General features: G+C 37.7%; 2 protein-coding genes across 2 annotated transcripts; one reads left to right on the top strand and one right to left on the bottom strand.

The window, feature by feature from the left end:
- The first annotated feature begins 2608 nt into the window (after positions 1 to 2608).
- LOC105971131 (NDR1/HIN1-like protein 6) lies at positions 2609 to 3584 on the top strand. Its single transcript, XM_012995975.2, has one exon. The coding sequence runs from the start codon at positions 2678 to 2680 to the stop codon at positions 3458 to 3460; it is 783 nt and encodes a 260-aa protein (XP_012851429.2). The 5' UTR covers positions 2609 to 2677; the 3' UTR covers positions 3461 to 3584.
- Positions 3585 to 6455: 2871 nt separating this feature from the next.
- Positions 6456 to 10827, bottom strand: LOC105971099 (cytochrome c oxidase assembly factor 5-like). Its single transcript, XM_088825737.1, has 3 exons — positions 10466 to 10827; positions 10157 to 10261; positions 6456 to 6826 (listed from the first exon to the last, which is right to left on the bottom strand). The coding sequence occupies exons 1-3, from the start codon at positions 10532 to 10534 to the stop codon at positions 6803 to 6805; spliced, it is 198 nt and encodes a 65-aa protein (XP_088681863.1). The 5' UTR covers positions 10535 to 10827; the 3' UTR covers positions 6456 to 6802.
- Positions 10828 to 20238: the final 9411 nt, after the last annotated feature.

Consider the following 20238-nt stretch of genomic DNA (forward strand, 5'->3'; position numbering starts at 1 on the left):
CCCGTTTGAGCGTGAGGTAAACAATTTCACACAAGTTTTAGACATGAATAGGCGAAAAAAAGAGTAGATTTTTCAATCCCTAGAGAGAGATTATGACAATTGAAGCGATATTCGTAAAAATAAAAACGGTATTTATCAACTACCTTTAACAAATCTAAGAAATTCGATGATCATGTCATAGTTGAACCACCCTCCCCACCCCATCCAATATATCTAGAACTGAGCACAGCACCTTAACCAGTTCCACTTCAAATAATGGTTATGTTTTTCCCATATGAACAATTTGAACCATATGTTTGCTCTACACGGTAAAATACTCTATATGCTTTTAAACTGCAAGTCTACACATAATAAAACACCCACTCATGTTTACACGGTGAAAGATTAGGATTTTTTTTTGTGACAAAAATCAGAAGATAGGAAAAGAGAATTTAGAACTTTTTTTGCATTAATTTAGATTTTGAGTGGACTAAATAATAAAAGTTGGGTGGACATAATAAACGTATAGATGTAATATAGTGAATATTTTTTCGATTGAGGGTCGACTTGAGTCTATCCTTCACATTTGGTTCCAAGTCTCAATCCGTAACTTCATTATCTTATGTGTTACGCTCATTTATTATCTTTTTTTTTTTCAATTAAAATATTTAACTTTTATTTTTATATAAAACTAAATTATAAAATACTATAAGAGCACAATACAAAGACAATTAATTATATATACATATATAGACAATAAATTATTAATATTTAGGAAGATTCTAATTATGTAAACATTTTCTTTATATTGGCACAAATAGTATATGCAAAAAGATATTTTCTTTTAAATACATAGGTGTAGACAAAAACATATTTGGACGTCAGCTGAACAAATAGTATCTATGGGTTTAAAGTGAAGATGGACTTTTGGTAGCATCAGCATCCAAATTGCAACAAGTGTACGCGGCATACCATGACTTTTTATTTAAACTAGCTAACCATTATTCAATTATAGAAGCTTCTTATTAATTATTATTTTACTAGGTCATGTTTTCAAATAAATAATTTTCTTTTATATTTCTCCAATATAATAATTGGCTACACATGTTCAATTTCTCCCTTTGGAAAAAAGATAACTATAAATATTTGGCGTGTCGCTTTGGGCTGTTTTTGTGCACAAGCCATGACGATAAATAATAACTAAAATAATAACAACGAAACTAACAATAATAATTAATTAGGGATGAGCACAAAAACCGAGAAATCGAACTGAAAATCGAAAAAATCAAGCTGATATGCACTGTCCTGACTTAAAACAACATTTGCGGTAATTGTTTTTTGAAAAACCGAATATATCGATTTGTGTATGGAGAATAAACAAATTACCAAACCGATTATCCGAACCGAACTGATTTGTACAAACCGACGTCGTTTTGATATATAGTATAAATATTTACCATCTTCCCCTAGCGCGCCTCTATCCTTTGAACGCCTCTATGTGACATTTTTTATTAGTTAATTTTGGGTCGTGACATGTTATTTAATAGTTAATTTTGATTTATTTGTTAATTTATCAAACAAATGTAATGAAAAGTCCAAATTTACTGTTAGTCAAATATCGGTTTTATGCCGAACCATAATAGACGAACTGAAACAAAAAATAAACCAAAACCGTTAACCAAAAGCCAAAAATTCGATTAACACCGAACCATAAAAACCGACATGAGTTCGGTTCTTAAAATGTGAAAAACCGATATTATTGGTACGTGTTTGGTTTATTGCAAAAACCGAGCTGTACCGAACCATGCACACCCCTAATAATAATAATAATAATAATAATAATAATAATAATAATAATAATAATAATAATAATAATAATAATAATAATAATAATAATAATAATAATAATAATAATAATAATAATAATAATAATAATAATAGTTTTATTGTAAAATAGAAAAAAAGTAATAAATAATAAAAAAAATTAAATAAGAAGCTCACGAAATGTCGAACAACTTTAATTGGGCTCGAGCTCGATTTCGAGTTTTTGTCGAGTCAAGTCGTCGAGTTCACGAGTCGACTCAACTTATTTACCACTTCTATGGAAGTTCTGTGTTTACGTTAAAATGAAAAGAGGTCATGTGCTATATTCAAAATACAAGAGGGTGATGTGCACAAATTTCACAACACAACACAGGAGGGGTCAGTGTTATTTACCCAAAAAGAAAAATAGTATAAATTTGTACACGCGAGAAATAAAAGTTGAAAGAATAAGCATTACGAACCAATAAACATACCTTCACATTTTACATTTCAGTACAAATTAATGCTACCACGCGTCTATATTTTGACCTTAAAAATATTTGACTTTCCTAACTCTTACCATAAATAAATCACACTTTTAGACCAATTTTAATTTTAATATTTAGAAGTAAACATATATTGCATTCGCAGCGTTTTAAAACGGGTATCCTAGACAATGACTTTTCACCCTCTATTTTGTTTAAAGTCAATAAAAGGAAACTTCAACAACAGAACCATTAACACACACACATGACTTTGTCAATCCATGCACACGTATACACTTTTGCACCAAACCCCCAAACTTTATATAAAAACCAAACTCATTTCTCCAAATAAAATATACTTCCATTCCTTTAATTTATCCTCATACTTCAAAATTCTTGATCTTAAAAAAATGGCCGATCATCAAAGAATCCATCCAGTACACGAACATGAGGCGATGGTGGTGGTTCCACTTACACCGCAGAAAGCCACCGCCCCTCTGATTACTCGGGGATCTTCCAAGTCGGAGCACGGCGACCCGGAGAGGCAGTATCCACCGCCGCCGGTCCACCGTACGATCCCGTACGCCCCGTTGAAACCGCCAAAGAGGAGATCAAGTTGCTGCAAGAAATGCTTGTGTTGGACCATATCCCTTCTGCTACTCCAAATCGTAATTATCGGGATACTAGCTGCGGTCGTGTACTTTGTCTTCGATCCCAAAGTGCCAAAGTACTCGGTCGACGCCATGAGAATAACGCAGTTCAATTTCGGCAACGACAACAGCCTGTCCGCCACGTTCAACGTGAACATCACCGCGAGAAATCCGAACAAGAAGATAGGGATATACTACGAGAGCGGGAGCCATCTGAGCGTGTGGTACACCGGCAGGAAGCTGTGCGAGGGTTCGCTGCCGAAGTTTTACCAGGGACACCGGAACACCACCTTGCTCAGCCTCGCGCTGGCGGGGCAGACGGCTGATGCCGCCGGTTTGGTGCAGTCTTTGCAGGCTCAGCAGCAAACCGGAAGCATCCCGTTGAATATCCGGGCGAAAGTTCCGGTGAGGCTGAAACTCGGGAAGTTGAAACTGATGAAGTGGAAGTTCTTGGTGAGGTGCAGGGTGGATGTTGATAGTTTGGCTGCAAATAATGCCATCAGTATTAGAGATAGCAGCTGCAAATTTAGGTTTAGGCTCTGATTATTTATATATCTTCACTTTCTTGTTATACTTGCTTTATCTTTTTTGTTATTCCTTTTTTTTTTTTTCAATTTCTTGATGATGATCATTTTTTACTATATATATAATTGATTTTGGGTATTCATTCTATGAGCCTTATTCATTTATTCATTTGTTTGGACTTCATCAGTATAATAGCACGTGGGCGGTTGTATTTTCTTTCTTATTGATTTCTCAATTAGTGAACAAAATTTAACTATTACATTTCTTTTCTTCCACCACGAGAACGTTTCTACATTAAAGTAAAGATAACAAAGTCAATATATTGGGATAAAAACCATCTCAACATCTCGCTTTAATATACTCAAAATATACTCAAAATCTAAGAACTTAACACTAGGGTTGAAACGAGTACCATACTGTGAGATAGTGCATCAGCCACTACATTGTCTTTACATTATTTGTACTGTATCATAAAAAGGAAACATCTTGATAAGAACCACCCATCGAAAATGTCTTCGGTTCAGCTTGCCTTGGCCCTTAAGACGTTTTAATGATTCGTGATCCGTGTGGATTACGAACTCCTTAGAACACAAGTCATGTTGCCAAGTCTTCAATGCTCGCACCAACACGTAGAGCTCTTTGTCATAAGACGAGTATTTCAAAGCTTCACCATTGAGCTTCTCGCTGAAATAAGCGATATGTATGTCTTGCATAAGCACTGCACCGATACTTATAATACGAGAAACATCACATTCGATTTCAACAGTTTTATAAAAATCCGGTAAAAGTAATAAAGGAGCGGAACTTTTCTCATCTTTCAAAGTGTAAAATGCCTTTTCTTGAGCTTTTCTCCAGTTGAAGCCGACCTCCTTCTTGATCACCTCGGTCCAAGGAGCTGCAATTATGCTAAAGTTTGGCACAAATCTCCATAAAATCCAGCTAGGCCATGGAAACTCCTTAACTCGGATGCGGTTGTGGGTGCATGCCATTCACGAATAGCCTTAACCGTCTTCTCGTACACTTCGACGCCCCTAAACTTAACGAAGGAAAACAATTCTATTTTGGCAAAAATCACACTTCTTTAGGTTAACATATAGGTGTTCACGCCTCAATGACTCCAATGCACACCTTAGATGTTCAATATGATCATGAAAGTTTATACAGTAAACTAAGATATCATCAAAGTAAATAACAACAAATTTTCCTATGTAGGCTTGCAAGACATGATTCTTAAGTGGCATAAATGTACTAGGTGGATTAGTAAAACCAAAAGACATCACTAACCATTCATACAATGCATACTTACTTTTACTGCAATTTTCATTCATCTCCGTCTTTCATGTGAATTTGGTGATAACCACTTTTCCAATCAATTTTAGAAAATAGCCACATAGTTCATCCAGCATGCCGTCTAATCGATGAATGTGGGTATTGATACTTTACCATAATTTTTTTGATGGCTCGACAATAACCATACATTCTCCAACTTCCATCCTTCTTCGGTGGCTCGATAATAAACATAATTTTGTTGATGGCTTGATATATGTGAAATATTTGATTTGAATGATTGTATGACTTTGTATAAATTGTTTCAATTTGTTAGTAGTAATTTAATTTTAAATTAAAAATTAATATGTATGCTTGTTCTCGCGAGAGCGATTAAGGTACATAATTAATCTATGTGCGCGTATGTTTAAATAACATGAACTCTTTTATGTAATTATTTTTTGTTTCCGTTGAGTATAAGTGCATCGATTTGCAACATTAATTGCACAGACTCTCATGTGAAATGTCTAAATATCGGATACCCTCTAAGTGAAAAGATTTAGGTAATACCACCCCCTATAACACAATTAATATATATAGCCCACCAGCCCTATCCAAGATCACTGCTTTGACTATAAGGGCATCCCTAATGGAGTCTCCAAACTATTGGGAAGCATATTATAGAACTTTCACAAAAATGCCAACACCAATAAGGCTCTAGATGGTCTCTATATTTAGAGACTTTGCCAAAGTCTCTAAATTTTTTCTAAATATAGTATTGTGTTTGAAGACCCAAATTTGCTGGGACCCATAACGAATGGGCTGTAAATTGTAGAACTCAAATCATCAAAGCATAAATTCTGAATTGAAAATTGAAAAACTTAATCAACATAGGAATATGACGTTGGGCTTCAATGGGAAGAAAAAAAGATGAAATGCATAAATAACTGATTGGGTTTCACGTTCTTCATTCATCTCCTTCAATTTTTCTTCATTGTCAAAAAATCAGTGAGTCTATTTTTTTTTCCTTTTTTTTTTCAGATGTTACGAGAAAATTGAGAGAGAAGGAATTTTTTTTTTCTTTGAGGATGGGGTGAGGTTTTTAATTGGAGAGATAAATTATGTTTTGGTTTGTGATGTTGAAAGGTGAAGGTTGGGGCAGGCGGTGCGAGAGAAATTTGGGAGCAGCTAATTTTTTTCTTCTTCTTTCTTTCTTTCTACAAAACGTATGTGGTGAATAAATTAGGGAATTGGGGGTGGGGTGGCGGTGGGGGATTAAGCAAGATAGTGGGTTGAGCTATAATTATGGGTTTTTGTTTTTTTTTTTTTTTTTTTTTTTTTTTTTTTTTTTTTTTTTTCTTTCTTTTTTCACTTATTTTTTCTTTTATTTTTAGTGTGTTTATTTTATATTTATTATTGTGGTTTATTTCATTTTATTAATGTATTTTAATCTATAATTGTGCTTATATTGTTGAAATTATTTATTGTATAGCAATGGAAGATGGTGAAGGAAGTAAAAGGGCCGTAATCTTTTACCCGAAGAAGATACAATTTTATGTCGAGCTTATATTGTAGTTCAAGATTTCTTATATCTTCAGAATTTTTCGTTTTTTGGATGGAAATGTGTTTTAAAAATAAGGGTTAACTGCAAAAAATCCCCTAAACTTTGGACGTTTTTGCGCTTTACCCCTGAAAGGAAAAAAGTTGCACGGGCATACCTGAACTTGTTAAATTGTTGCACCGATGATTAAAAAATCCATTAATAGCAAAATTCCTGCCTGAATTGCACACGTGCAACTCACACGTGAAAATGAAGGGGCAATTTCGTCAATTCACAAGACTTTCAAATAAAAGAATAAAAAAAAGGAGAAAAGAAAAAGAAAAAAAAAAGAAAAAATAAAAAAAGAAAAAGAAAAAAAGCCCAGCCATCTTCTTCGTCCCTCTTGCTGCAAAACAGGGGAAGATTTTTCACACCACCGCCACCACCATCTCTCCACCGGCGCCGCACCACCATCTCTCTCCACTGCCGCCGCACCATCTCTCTCCACTGCTGCCGCACCACCATCTCTCTCCATCTCCGCCGCCGCACCACCATCATCTCCACCGCCGCACCACCACCTGAAATTATCATATAAAATTACTAAAAATTCAATATGAAAAATCCCTAATCTCCAATGAATTCATATCGAAAATTCATAATAATTTGTTCACAGCTTTCAAGTGTAGAATTTCTTCCCCTTTTTCGTAGTGATTTCGGGAAACACACACACAGTGGCGTATGTAGCATAGTCCTAGGTGTGCAGTTGCACACCCTTGGATTTAAAAAAAAAAAAAAAAATTTTATAATAATTTTTGGGTTTTTTTTATATTTATAACTAATGGGGGGTTAAATTGAAATTTAGTAAAAATTAATATAACCTTACCCACAAACAGAGGCCATTTTCCAGAAGGCTTTTTCCTCTGTTTTTCACTTTTGACTCCAGTAACAAAATATAAAAAAAGAGAACACAAACGCTTCACCAAAAAGTTGGAAAAAAAAAACGATCGTGGTTTGGTTTCCTTCTCCCTTCGTCAACTCCGATCAAACAACACATGATTTCCGCCACCAATCCAACTCTGATCAAACGATCGTGGTTTGGTTTCCTTCTCCCTTCGTCAACTCCGATCAAACAACACATGATTTCCGCCACCAATCCACCCCATATATCCTTTTAGTTGGATATATGCACTTTGCACGTGCACCACATTATGTAGGGATTCCATCCATTTTTAATTATTATAAAAACTTCTATTTTTATCTAATTATATTTATTTTCAGAAACTAGATCGATTTGTGACAAAGACAAAACGCTCTCGGCTAGAAGAACCATCAACATCAAATGATAATGTGAATATTGGAAGGCCAACTAATGATATCGTCCAAGAAGAACAAGTTCAAGGTATTCACTCTCAATTGCAAATAGAAGTTAATGTGAACACTATTGAGGCCGACCCGGGATTAAGATTGCCTATTAGTGTTCTTGCTAAGACTTCAAAAGAGCTTGAAACTATCCGGAGAGCTTACTTGCAAAAAGGTCCTTGTCAACCTCGACTCCATACATTTCCTCAATCTACTTTATATGGACAAGAACGTAGATTTAGTGCGGATTGGTACAATGAATTTGGTAGTTGGTTGGAATATAGTGAAAGTAAAGATGAGGTATTTTGCTTATGTTGCTATCTTTTTAAGGTTGGCGATAGTGCAAAAGGGGGTGGTGATAAATTTGTTGGTGAAGGTTATAAGAATTGGCACAAGAAAAAGAGTTTGAGAACACACGAGGGAAATCATGATAGCGTTCATCATCATTGCTACATGGCTTGTCAAGATTAAATTAATAATAAATGTCACATAGATGTTCCTCTTGCGAACAAAACTAAAGAATCTAAACGTGAGTATTACATTCGGTTGCGTACAACGACTAAAGCCATAAGATATCTCTTACGGCAAGGACTTGCATTGCGGGGGCATGATGAATCAAATGAGTCGCTAAATAAAGGTAATTTTGTTGAGCTTATCAAGGTTATGGCGGAAGACAACGATGAAATTAATCGAGTTGTTTTGGATAACTCTCCGGGAAATTGCATAATGAAAGCACCAAATATTCAAAACCAAATTATCAGTTCATTTGCCCATTTTGTCTTGAAGGCTATTCTTTGTGACATTGGTGATGATTTCTTTGCTTTACTAGTTGACGAGGCACGTGATGTTTCCATTAAAGAACAAATGGCCGTTGCTTTACGTTATGTGAACGGTGAAGGGAAAATTATTGAACGTTTTATTGGCGTTGTTCATGTTCCAAACACTACTGCACGATGTCTGAAAGTTTCTCTTGAGTCTCTTCTTACGACATTTGGCTTGAGCTTGTCACGTGTGCGTGGCCAAGGTTATGATGGAGCTAGTAACATGCAAGGAGAGTTTAATGGTTTGAAGAGTTTAATATTGAAAGAAAACAGGTCTGCTTTTTATGTCCATTGTTTTGCTCATCAACTTCAGTTGGCTCTTGTGCAAATTACTAAGAAGAACAAGCAATTATGTGAGTTTTTTGGTTCTCTTGCAATGTTAGCAAATATTATTGGAGGTTCTTGTAAACGTCAAGAGTTGCTTCGGGAGAAACAATTTGAAAAACTGTGCGAAAAGATTTCTTTTGATAATTTTGTAACGGGTAGTGGTTTGAATCAAGAAGCCACTTTAAAAAGGCCGGGAGATACACGTTGGAATTCATATTATTTCACAATTTTGAGTATGATTAAGTTGTTCTCGTCGGTGGTTGATGTACTAGAGTATTTAGCAAATAATGGTGATGATGTTGCTCATTGTGGACAAGCCACAATTCTTTTAAGAAATATTGAGTGTTTTGAGTTTACCTTTGTTTTGCACTTAATGAGATCAGTCTTGGGAATCACAAATGATTTATCACAAGCATTGCAAAAAAAAGACCAAGACCTTGCTAATGCCATGAAGCTTGTTACTTTTGCTAAAGATCGACTGCAAGAATTGAGAGAAGATGGTTGGGGCAAATTGTTGCAACAAACTTCAGACTTTTGTGTTGAGCATGACATTCTTGTCCCAAACATGGATGATAATTTTCTACTTTACTCAAGAGATGGCAGAATATCCCGGAGAGGTACACAAATTACAAACTTGAATCATTATCAAATTGAGGTGCTTTACACAGTCATAGATCTTCAACTTTCAGAGTTGAACGATCGTTTTGATAATACCAATACGGAGTTACTTAGTTTGATATCGTGTTTTGATCCAAGTAATTCGTTCTCTGCTTTTGATACAAATGCTTTGGTGAAATTAGCTGGATTTTATCCAAGCGAGTTTGATGATTGTGGTCTTATCGTTCTTGAAAATCAACTTGAAAATTTTATTAGAGATGTTAGAAGTGATCAAGACTTTTCAAATATGGTGGGGGCTAGTAGGCTTGCTGAGAAGTTGGTTGCAAAGAGAAAAAATATTACTTATCCATCGGTGTATTTGCTATTGAAGTTGTCGTTAATTTTGCCGGTTGCAACCGCATCAGTGGAAAGGGTATTTTCTGCAATGAAGATTGTCAAGTCAGAACTACGCAATCGTATGGGGGATCAATTGTTGAATGATATTTTGGTGTCGTACATTGAAAAGGATATATTAGATAATGTTAGTGTCGACGAAGTGATGACTTTTTTCCAAGAAATGGGACCACGTCGAAAAATATTTTAGAACTTTTTATTTGTATATTAAAACGGTAGTATTTTTAAAAAAAACGGTAGTATTTTTAAAAAAAATTCCATGTGTATTATTTATATATTTTTTTGTTATTATATTTCAAACACCCTTAATTAAAATCCTGGATTCGCCACTGCACACACACACACACACACACACATAATAATAAGAAAATAGAGAGGAAAAAAACATGCCTGGTCTCTCTTGCAGTTGAAATAGGTTTCTCTAAGCCCCACACACTCGCTGGAAATGTGTGGGCTCTTCTCTTTCGCACATTCTCCATACGGCCGATTCTCTACCTACATCAATTCATCAAAAAAAATCATGATTTAAATCACTCAATTCTACAATACAAAAGTCCCCAATTGCAAAATATACCTACATTTCCAATGAATTCAGTTCAAATCTCGATTACACATTTCCAATTAGCCAATCTCGTCTCACCAATTAAAAAAAATGATGAAATTAAAGAAGAGAAATCACAAAGGTTTCGTTCGTTGTACCTTGACGCAATCGGATTCGCTGAGGCATTTGACGAGTTCCGTAGCCAGACCTTTGCACGACTTCGCCATTTTTTCTAAAACCTCTGAAGAATTTGTTTCTCTCTCTGAGTTTTTATTTGGGAGATGTATTTTTAGTTTATTTTTTTATTCTTTTATCTGAAAGTCTTGTGAATTGACGAAATTAGCCCTTTATTTTCACGTGTGAGTTGCACGTGTGCAATTCAGGCAAGGATTTTGCTATAAATGGATTTTTTAATCATCGGTGCAACAATTTAACAAGTTCAAGTATGCTCGTGCAACTTTTTTCCGTTCAGGGGGTAAAGCGCAAAAACGTCCAAAGTTTAGGGGATTTTTTGCAGTTAACTCTAAAAATAATTAAGATTGTTAAAATAAAATATAATTATCTACAATCTCGTATATGAATAAAATTTTGAGCCCTAATCAAATTACTACATAAAATAATCCATAACATGATTTAGAGACTCAAAATTATAGAGTCCTCCATTGTGGAATATTTTTTTTAGAGACTGTGAAATTGTACCGAGTCACCATATGGGTCTCCAAAACAGAATTTGGAGACTCAGTTAGAGATTCCCTAAGGAAAATCGTGAAATAATTTCCACCTATATTTCCCCCGATCCCCACTATTGATGCAATCTCTACCAAATCCATTTTTGTCTTGCGAATCGCGATAGAAACCTTAAAAAGACCACATTTATCTTTTGAATTTGCATTCACGGCCCCATTTACGAAAACCACCTAGGAAGAACAATGGGAAATATCCATTAGAATCCTGTTTGAAGTTTCTGAACCTAATTTATGTAATTTTTAATATTGCACGAGGTAAATCGAACATTATTTTCTACTTGTCGTTTTTTGGACCTCCCGGAACTTTTGTACTTTATATATCTTCTTGGAATGTGTCGGTTGTATCTTCAAGGAATATTTCGGTTGTAGTGTTATTTTTTCGGGTATTTGTGGGTTGTAGTTCTTTTTCTAGCTTTTATTATTTAACGGGACACATGTTATTTGCATTTTTGTTATGTCTCAGTTTGGGCTGAAATTTTGAGTTTGGGCCCAAAACACTCAATATTTAACTAAAAATATTAAGCCCAATAGCAAGTAAATCAATAATTTTATAGGCCCAACTTGATTTTGCCCTAAAACATTCGTGAACGGGAAGAAAACATTTTTCATCTCTTAAGAGAAAAAACAAGCCGTGTCTGTGAGTTACCTGTTAGAGTAGGTGACCAACAAGCCAACCTGTGGCTGTGGTCTTTCGTATTTATTATTGTAATAAACGAACCTTTATTCGTATTAATGATAAAACACATTGGCATTCTATATCTTTGTCCCTTTGTCACAAGCATAGATATAGTCCTTACAGTTATTACAAGTACTAGTAATTGATCGTTAGGATCGTGAGATATTTACTTGAGTATTATAACTGTTAAACATGTTCCTAGTCGAAGGGTTACGCCACTAATGAGGATATCGGCCTTTCCCATTAAGACTAGCACTTAGTGTATGTGTACTGCATCTCATCAGTAAACGGTATTGTGATATCGGCATGCATAAGTGGGTGCTCGTAAGTTGACGAGTTCACTGAACTCCCTCACCCTAGAAATCTCTAAGTGGTTCCCAATAATCGAGTAGAGATATCTATGGTATAGTTGTACACCATTAGTCCTTATGACCTAGACATCACCGTGACTTCACTAGAGGACCAGCTGTATCGTGACCTGTCCCTGAGTTCCACCGAGGACCATCCCAAGGGCCAGTGTTCGTGCAGTCCGAAATCTAGTGGGAGGTCTGTGCATTGTAGTCGGGGATTCGATCGCTAGAATAGTCTTGGATGTCCTGTGTGTTCTGAAAGTTTGTAATCATTCTAAGTCTCTGGCCAGAGCTGACTAAGTGATGATTAGAGAATTCGATTCTCTAAGTCATGCACGTAAGGATTACAACACTTAGAACGATCGCACCGTCATCGAACATATAAAGAGGTCTCGATGAACCAATGCCTCTAGTTCGATCGGGACATATGTATCGAAGGGACCGTACTGTACGTTAACTATATCTGAAGGTTCTTGCAGGCACTTCATTTGTATCTAGGGAATCATGACGCGTAGTTGCTAGACGCCAATCTTGATTCGTTGGGTGATTAAGGTGAAACGAGCTTCATCTTAATCGTAACTCGAAGGGGACGAGTTTTGACCACAAAGGGTTGTGGGCCCACGGCTAGCTTACACCTGAACCATCGAGGGTCACACTGCTCGTGCACATGAGATCTTTGAATAAACGGTCAGAGATAAAATAGTTTATCTTTGCATAATTGGAAGTCAATACGATTGAGTCCAACATTCGTAATATGGAATTATGAATGAGAATAAGAAAAGGAAAAGAATAGGCGAACGTGTTAGTGAACTTTCTAAATCGGGAAGTTTCCAAATTTAGAAAGTCCACTGAACTAGGGTTTCCACTTTTGGAAAGTTGGAAAATGAGAGATGGCACTCGTAATGACGAGGAAGTTATAATGATTCCGAAAATGTAATCGTTGCAATTTTTCGGTCATTCAATTAAGAGAGACGAGCAAGTAAAGATACTAACGGACTTAAGCTGTTGGGCCCAATCCAACTTAAGCCCGCTAGGGTTTTGTGCAAGGGACTATAAATACATGATTTATAGGCCTTGCACAACACACAAGACCTAACCCTAACCCTAGCCGCTCAGCCCCTCTCTCTCTCTCGGCCCTCTCTCCTCGGCCACCGCGCCGCCGTCGCCGGAGCTCCATCGGAATCGGCCATTCGTTGGCCGATTGTTTCGGTATCGTTATTCCTTCTCTTTTTCTTCCGTTTTATTCTAACTACTTCGTGTCTAGTGCCACGTTTTAGTAGATCGAAGTATACGAGGTGAAATCCGAGAGGAGGAAGATCGTAGATCAAAGAATCGAGGAGCAACGCACGAGCCGAAGCCGCACGCTGCCCCACGCGCCGCCCCGAAGCCGCGCGTATATCACACGCGCCGCCGTGACCTCACGCGCCGCTGCTGCCGTTGCACCGCTGCTGCCCCGATTCTACGGATTGGTTTCCGTAGTAATCACGACGTATTAATCGCTTCTACCTCACGCTTCAAGAGGTAAACACGCGAAACCCTAGTTTCGATTCGATTATGTTTAAACTATTATTTCATGTTTGTTTCGTATGATTTTATGTGATTATGTGTAATCGATTAAATCATTGTAAGCATGTTATTTGGTTTAAACGCGAGCATGTTAGTTGATTTAAATTCGATTGAATTATTAGCATGTAAATTGTTTTTAATTTCGCTGGAAGCGCAAAGGTACGCAATTAATTGAATTATATTATCGGGCATGTGCTTATGTGATTTAAACTCGTTTAATTCGCATAAAATTTTTGTTTTCCGCTGCGTATGCGTGCCCGAAACCCAACAGTGGTATCAGAGCTCGTTGCGCAATTAATTGCGTTTCGTTTTAATATGCATGTTCGATTTATTAAAGTAGCGATTGTCGTGTTATGTAATTGGGAGTTTTCGTAAGTTTAAAATATTTTTGAAATATTGTTTAGAATATTTCCAGCTTTAAAATTGTTTAAAATTGGAAATTCGGATCTGAAATTGTTTTAAAATGTCGGTTTTTTAAATGTTCGGATCGAACCGGTCGAACCGGCCGGTTCGATGGTTGTGTGCGATCTAGTTGACCGAATCCACGTGGATTCGGGTCGGTCAGACCGGTTCTCGGTCCGACTGACCCGGCCCACTGATTTGGGTCAGCTGGACCGGGCAGAACCGGACCGCTTCGGTCCGAACCGGTCAGACCGGTTGGGCCGAACCGGTTCACTGAAAAATTAAAAAAAAAAAAAAAAAAAAAAAAAAAAAAAAAAAAAAAATATTTCAGATTTCTAAAATTAAACTTAAAACAAATTGATTTTAATTTTTGGAAAATTATTTTCAATTAATCCCAATTAGATAATTGGATCGACAATCATCTATTTTAGTAAATAGGTGTTAGATTAATTAATTAATTTAAATTGTTAAATTGATTTCAATTAATGGAACACATATATAATATTGATTATATATTCAACTTAATTAGTAGTACCTCAACATTATTTGAATGATTTATGCTAGTTGAGGTTCTATAATTATTTTGAAAAACTCAATAATTAATTAATGTAATTAATTATGTAATTAGGTCGTATGTTCCTCTTAGGACAATATGCGCTTCCATATACCTTTAGAGAACATAGATGTAGGAATCACATAGACCAATCCAAAACCTTCTGATGAGATAAAACTTTTAAATAAAATCTCTCATTCTTAATTCAATTAAGAATCATTTCAAGCTATAAAGAAATACCCAATCTGTTGAGTTATTTCTTTCCTTCTGCCAACGGTTGGATTATGTGTAGCCCTTCACTGTAGTGCAGTAAGCCGTGTTAGCGGGGAGTGCTATGGTGGAGTAAGCTGTAATTCAATTGACATAGCGATGAAGGTAGCCATAGAAAAGGGTTATGTTGGATTAACGTGGTCGGCTAGATTAACTAGGGACTGCATTAGTTTGGCATAATCAAGTTCTATGAGCATCTTTGATTGGTAGGTTAGACTTGACACACGACGATTTTGATATTCGCGAGATTAACTTAGGTCATTATCAAGTGTGAGGAAAATTAATTTAGGGTCATATTGTGGATATGATTGATTGTGATCTACCTTTGGGCAAATATAATCGGGCTAGATTAACTACGGGTTATATTTGTCTATTGGACCTAAAGCCCATTAAGAAAAATCAGTTTTCTCGTTTGTCTACTAGAGGGAAGTGGAACTCGATAAAATTAGTGGGAGAACAATTAAATAACACAAGTCCAAACATTTAATTGTAACAATCATTTAACGCGAATCTCTAATAATCCTCTTCTCTATATGTCTCAGATAATCATGTCTAAGAATCCCATAATGTCAATCCTCGACAATAAACTCAATGGCCCTAATTACCTAGATTGGTTGCGTAGTCTTAAGCTTGTACTAACTGTTGAGGGTCGTCTCTATGTTTTGAACGAGAGGCTTCCCGCCACTATACCTGCCACAACGACTGATGCTCAAAAGGAAACTTATGAAGTTTGGAAGAAAGATGACACTCATGCTAGGTGCTATATGATAGCCGCCATGGAGCCCGCGCTTGCGAGGAAATATGAGTCTCACTTGCATGCTTTCGATATAAAGGCTCATCTCGATAGCATGTATAGTGAGAATATTAGGGCATCGAGGTACGCTGCTACAAAGGAGTTGATCACAGCGAGACTGCGCGAAGGGACTTCGGTCCACGAGCACTGTCTCAAAATGATCACTCTCCTTGAAAAGCTAGTGAATCTTGATGTCACCCTCCCGGCCGAGCTCTCGTTGGATTTGATCCTGTTGTCACTTCCTAGTTCCTATGAATCGTTCATAGTGAACTTCAACATGAACAAACTAGATCCTCCCTTGGATGAGTTAATGAACATGTTGGTCAGCTTCGAGTCCACCATTAAGAAAGAGAAGTCTGTTCTCGTTGCTGCTACTTCTGGAAAGAAGAGTTCTTTCCAAAAGAAGAGAAAGGAAAGAGTTCTTTTCCCTAACAGCAAGTTCGAAGTGGGTGAAGGTAGTGGGGGCCCCAAAGCAAAGGTTAGCAAACAAGTTGATGATGCTTGCCATCACTGTGGAAAGAAAGGACATTGGCGCCGCAACTGCAAGGCTTACCTAAAGCAGAAAGGTTCTGAAAAGGGTACGTATTTCATTGACGTAAATTTGTCTGTCAACTCTTCTTCTTGGGTATTGGATACGGGCTGTGGCTCACATTTGTGCAATGATTTGCAGCTAATGACAAGAAGTCGAAGACTTAGAGCGGGTGAGACCTACCTAAGGATGGGGAATGGAGCAAGAGTTGCTGCTGAAGCCATTGGCACAATTTACTTAAATGTTTTGGATTCTAGTTTTCCTATTGTTTTGAACGATTGTTTATTTGTTCCGTCGCTCATTAGAAACCTTATTTCTATTCCTGTATTGGATATTGAAGGTTTTACTTTTGTTTTTGGAAATTCGATTTGCATTATACAAAAGAATGAGAATTTAATTTGCAAAGGACGACTATTAAACAACTTGTATGAACTAAATCCAAATGAAATACCTATTAATGTTATATCAGCAAAACGTAAGGAGATAGATCAAAACCCCGCACAACTTTGGCACGCTAGATTAGGTCATGTCTCTTTAAGAAGGATGAACGATTTTGTTAGTGAAGGATTGTTCTCTTTGGAGGACGTGAAATCACTACAAACTTGTGAATCTTGCCTTAAAGGGAAAATGACCAAGTCACCCTACAAAGGGAAAATGGAACAAGCCGAGGGTCTTTTGGATTTGATCCATACAGACGTATGTGGTCCACTAAGTGTTAGTGCGAAGGGTGGATATAACTACTTCGCCATCTTTACCGACGATTATTCTAGGTATGGGTATGTGTACTTGATGAAGTACAAGTCTGAAACATTTGAAAGGTTCAAAGATTTTAGACATGAAGTAGAAAAGCAACTCGGACGAAGTATTAAGAAGCTGCGATCCGATCGTGGTGGAGAATACTTGAGCATCGAGTTCATTGACTATCTAAAAGAAAATGGGATACAATCCCAATGGACTCCACCGGGAACTCCTCAACTTAATGGAGTCTCCGAACGTCGGAATCGAACTTTATTAGATATGGTTCGATCAATGATGGGGTTCACAAACTTACCGGCATACTTGTGGGGTCATGCACTCCGCACTGCCGCGTATTTGCTGAATAGAGTTAACACCAAAGCAGTTAAATCCACACCTTATGAACTTTGGCATTCCCGGAAACCCAATTACAAACATATTAGGATATGGGGTTGTCCCGCTTATGTGAAGCGATTAGTGGGAGATAAGTTGGATAGTAAATCCGACTTGTGCTATTTTGTGGGGTATCCTGAAGACTCAATGGGATACGAGTTTTATTATGTCAAAGAAGCAAAGACGTTTGTTTCGAGAAATGCCACCTTTTTGGAAAGGGAGTTTCTATCCGATAGAAAGGGCAGCATGATAGAACTTGAAGTAGTTCAAGAACCACAAAGTGAAGTTCAAGCGCAAGAACAAGTAATCGAACCAATACAACAAACCACGAATATACCTCCTGAACCTACGGTACGTAGATCCGAAAGAGTTCGGAAAATGCCCGATAGGTTATTCCTCCTCGAGAATGATGAAGATCATGTTGATCTTGGACGAGACCCAAGAACATACAATGAGGCCGTATCGGATGCGGACATGGGACATTGGCTAACTGCCATGAAATCCGAAATGGACTCCATGTACTCCAACAAGGTATGGACCTTGGTAGATCCACCCAAAGGAATTGTTCCTATAGGCTGCAAGTGGATCTATAAGAAGAAAATTGGAGTTGATGGAAAGGTGTCGACCTATAAAGCTAGATTGGTAGCAAAAGGATACACTCAAAGGCAAGGCGTTGACTATGAGGAAACCTTTTCGCCAGTCGCGATGCTGAAGTCCATTAGGATTTTGCTGGCCATAGCTGCGTGGTACGACTACGAGATATGGCAAATGGATGTGAAGACCGCCTTCCTTAATGGAGATATTGAGGAAGAAATTTACATGGCGCAGCCGGAAGGCTTCATATCTTCTGGAAGTGAGCAATAGGTTTGCAAGCTCTAGCGATCCATTTATAGATTGAAGCAAGCATCCCGAAGTTGGAACATTAGGTTCGACTCAACTATCAAAGAGTTTGATTTTGAGAAGAATCCGGAGGAACCTTGTGTATACAAGAAGGTTAGTGGGAGGGCAGTGATATTTTTAGTGCTTTACGTTGATGACATTCTACTCATTGGGAATGACGTAGGAATGTTGCAACAAACGAAAGCATGGTTGTCCACACGTTTCTCAATGAAGGATTTGGGAGAAGCATCTTACGTATTAGGAATACGCATCTATAGAGATAGAGCAAGAAAAATGCTTGGCTTATCCCAAAGCCTGTACATAGACACCGTTATGAAACGGTTTAGCATGGAAGAATCCAAGAAAGGATTCTTGCCAATGTCCCATGGGGTTCGTCTCTCGAAATCTATGTGTCCCCAAACACCTAGTGAAATCGAGGAGATGAAAAGGACGCCTTATGCTTCTGCAATAGGAAGCATAATGTATGGCATGCTATGTACAAGACCCGATATTGCGTATGCTGTGAGTGTCACAAGCAGATATCAGTCTAACCCCGGCCCGGCTCACTGGAAAGCCGTGAAAGATATCCTCAAGTACATGCGAAGAACTAAGGATATATTTTTGGTCTATGGGGGTGCCGAGTTGAAATTAGAGGGTTTCACTGACTCTAGTTTTCAATCGGACGTGGACGACTCAAAGTCGAATTCTGGATTTATATTCACGCTTAATGGTGGTGCAGTGTGTTGGAAGAGTTCCAAGCAAAGCACGACGGCCGATTCCACTACCGAAGCGGAATACATTGCAGAGTCCGAAGCTGCAAAAGAAGGGACTTGGATAAGGAAGTTCATCCAAGAGTTGGATGTCATTCCTGATGCTAGTGATCCAGTACCGTTGTACTGTGATAACACCGGAGCCGTGGCACAAGCTAAGGAGCCGCGATCTCATCAGAAGTCGAAGCATATTCTGAGGAAGTATCACGTGATCCGAGAGATCATTGATAGAGGTGAAGTTAAGGTAGAACGAGTCACCTCGGAAGAGAACGTTGCAGACCCCTTCACGAAGCCTTTACCGAGATCGGCATTGTGATATTGGCATGCATCTCATCAGTAAACGGTATTGTGATATCGGCATGCATAAGTGGGTGCTCGTAAGTTGACGAGTTCACTGAACTCCCTCACCCTAGAAATCTCTAAGTGGTTCCCAATAATCGAGTAGAGATATCTATGGTATAGTTGTACACCATTAGTCCTTATGACCTAGACATCACCGTGACTTCACTAGAGGACCAGCTGTATCGTGACCTGTCCCTGAGTTCCACCGAGGACCATCCCAAGGGCCAGTGTTCGTGCAGTCCGAAATCTAGTGGGAGGTCTGTGCATTGTAGTCGGGGATTCGATCGCTAGAATAGTCTTGGATGTCCTGTGTGTTCTGAAAGTTTGTAATCATTCTAAGTCTCTGGCCAGAGCTGACTAAGTGATGATTAGAGAATTCGATTCTCTAAGTCATGCACGTAAGGATTACAACACTTAGAACGATCGCACCGTCATCGAACATATAAAGAGGTCTCGATGAACCAATGCCTCTAGTTCGATCGGGACATATGTATCGAAGGGACCGTACTGTACGTTAACTATATCTGAAGGTTCTTGCAGGCACTTCATTTGTATCTAGGGAATCATGACGCGTAGTTGCTAGACGCCAATCTTGATTCGTTGGGTGATTAAGGTGAAACGAGCTTCATCTTAATCGTAACTCGAAGGGGACGAGTTTTGACCACAAAGGGTTGTGGGCCCACGGCTAGCTTACACCTGAACCATCGAGGGTCACACTGCTCGTGCACATGAGATCTTTGAATAAACGGTCAGAGATAAAATAGTTTATCTTTGCATAATTGGAAGTCAATACGATTGAGTCCAACATTCGTAATTTGGAATTATGAATGAGAATAAGAAAAGGAAAAGAATAGGCGAACGTGTTAGTGAACTTTCTAAATCGGGAAGTTTCCAAATTTAGAAAGTCCACTGAACTAGGGTTTCCAC

This window comes from Erythranthe guttata, chromosome 11 (assembly GCF_056151865.1).
Source record: "Erythranthe guttata isolate IM_541 chromosome 11, IM_541, whole genome shotgun sequence".
Classification (NCBI taxonomy): Eukaryota; Viridiplantae; Streptophyta; class Magnoliopsida; order Lamiales; family Phrymaceae; genus Erythranthe; species Erythranthe guttata.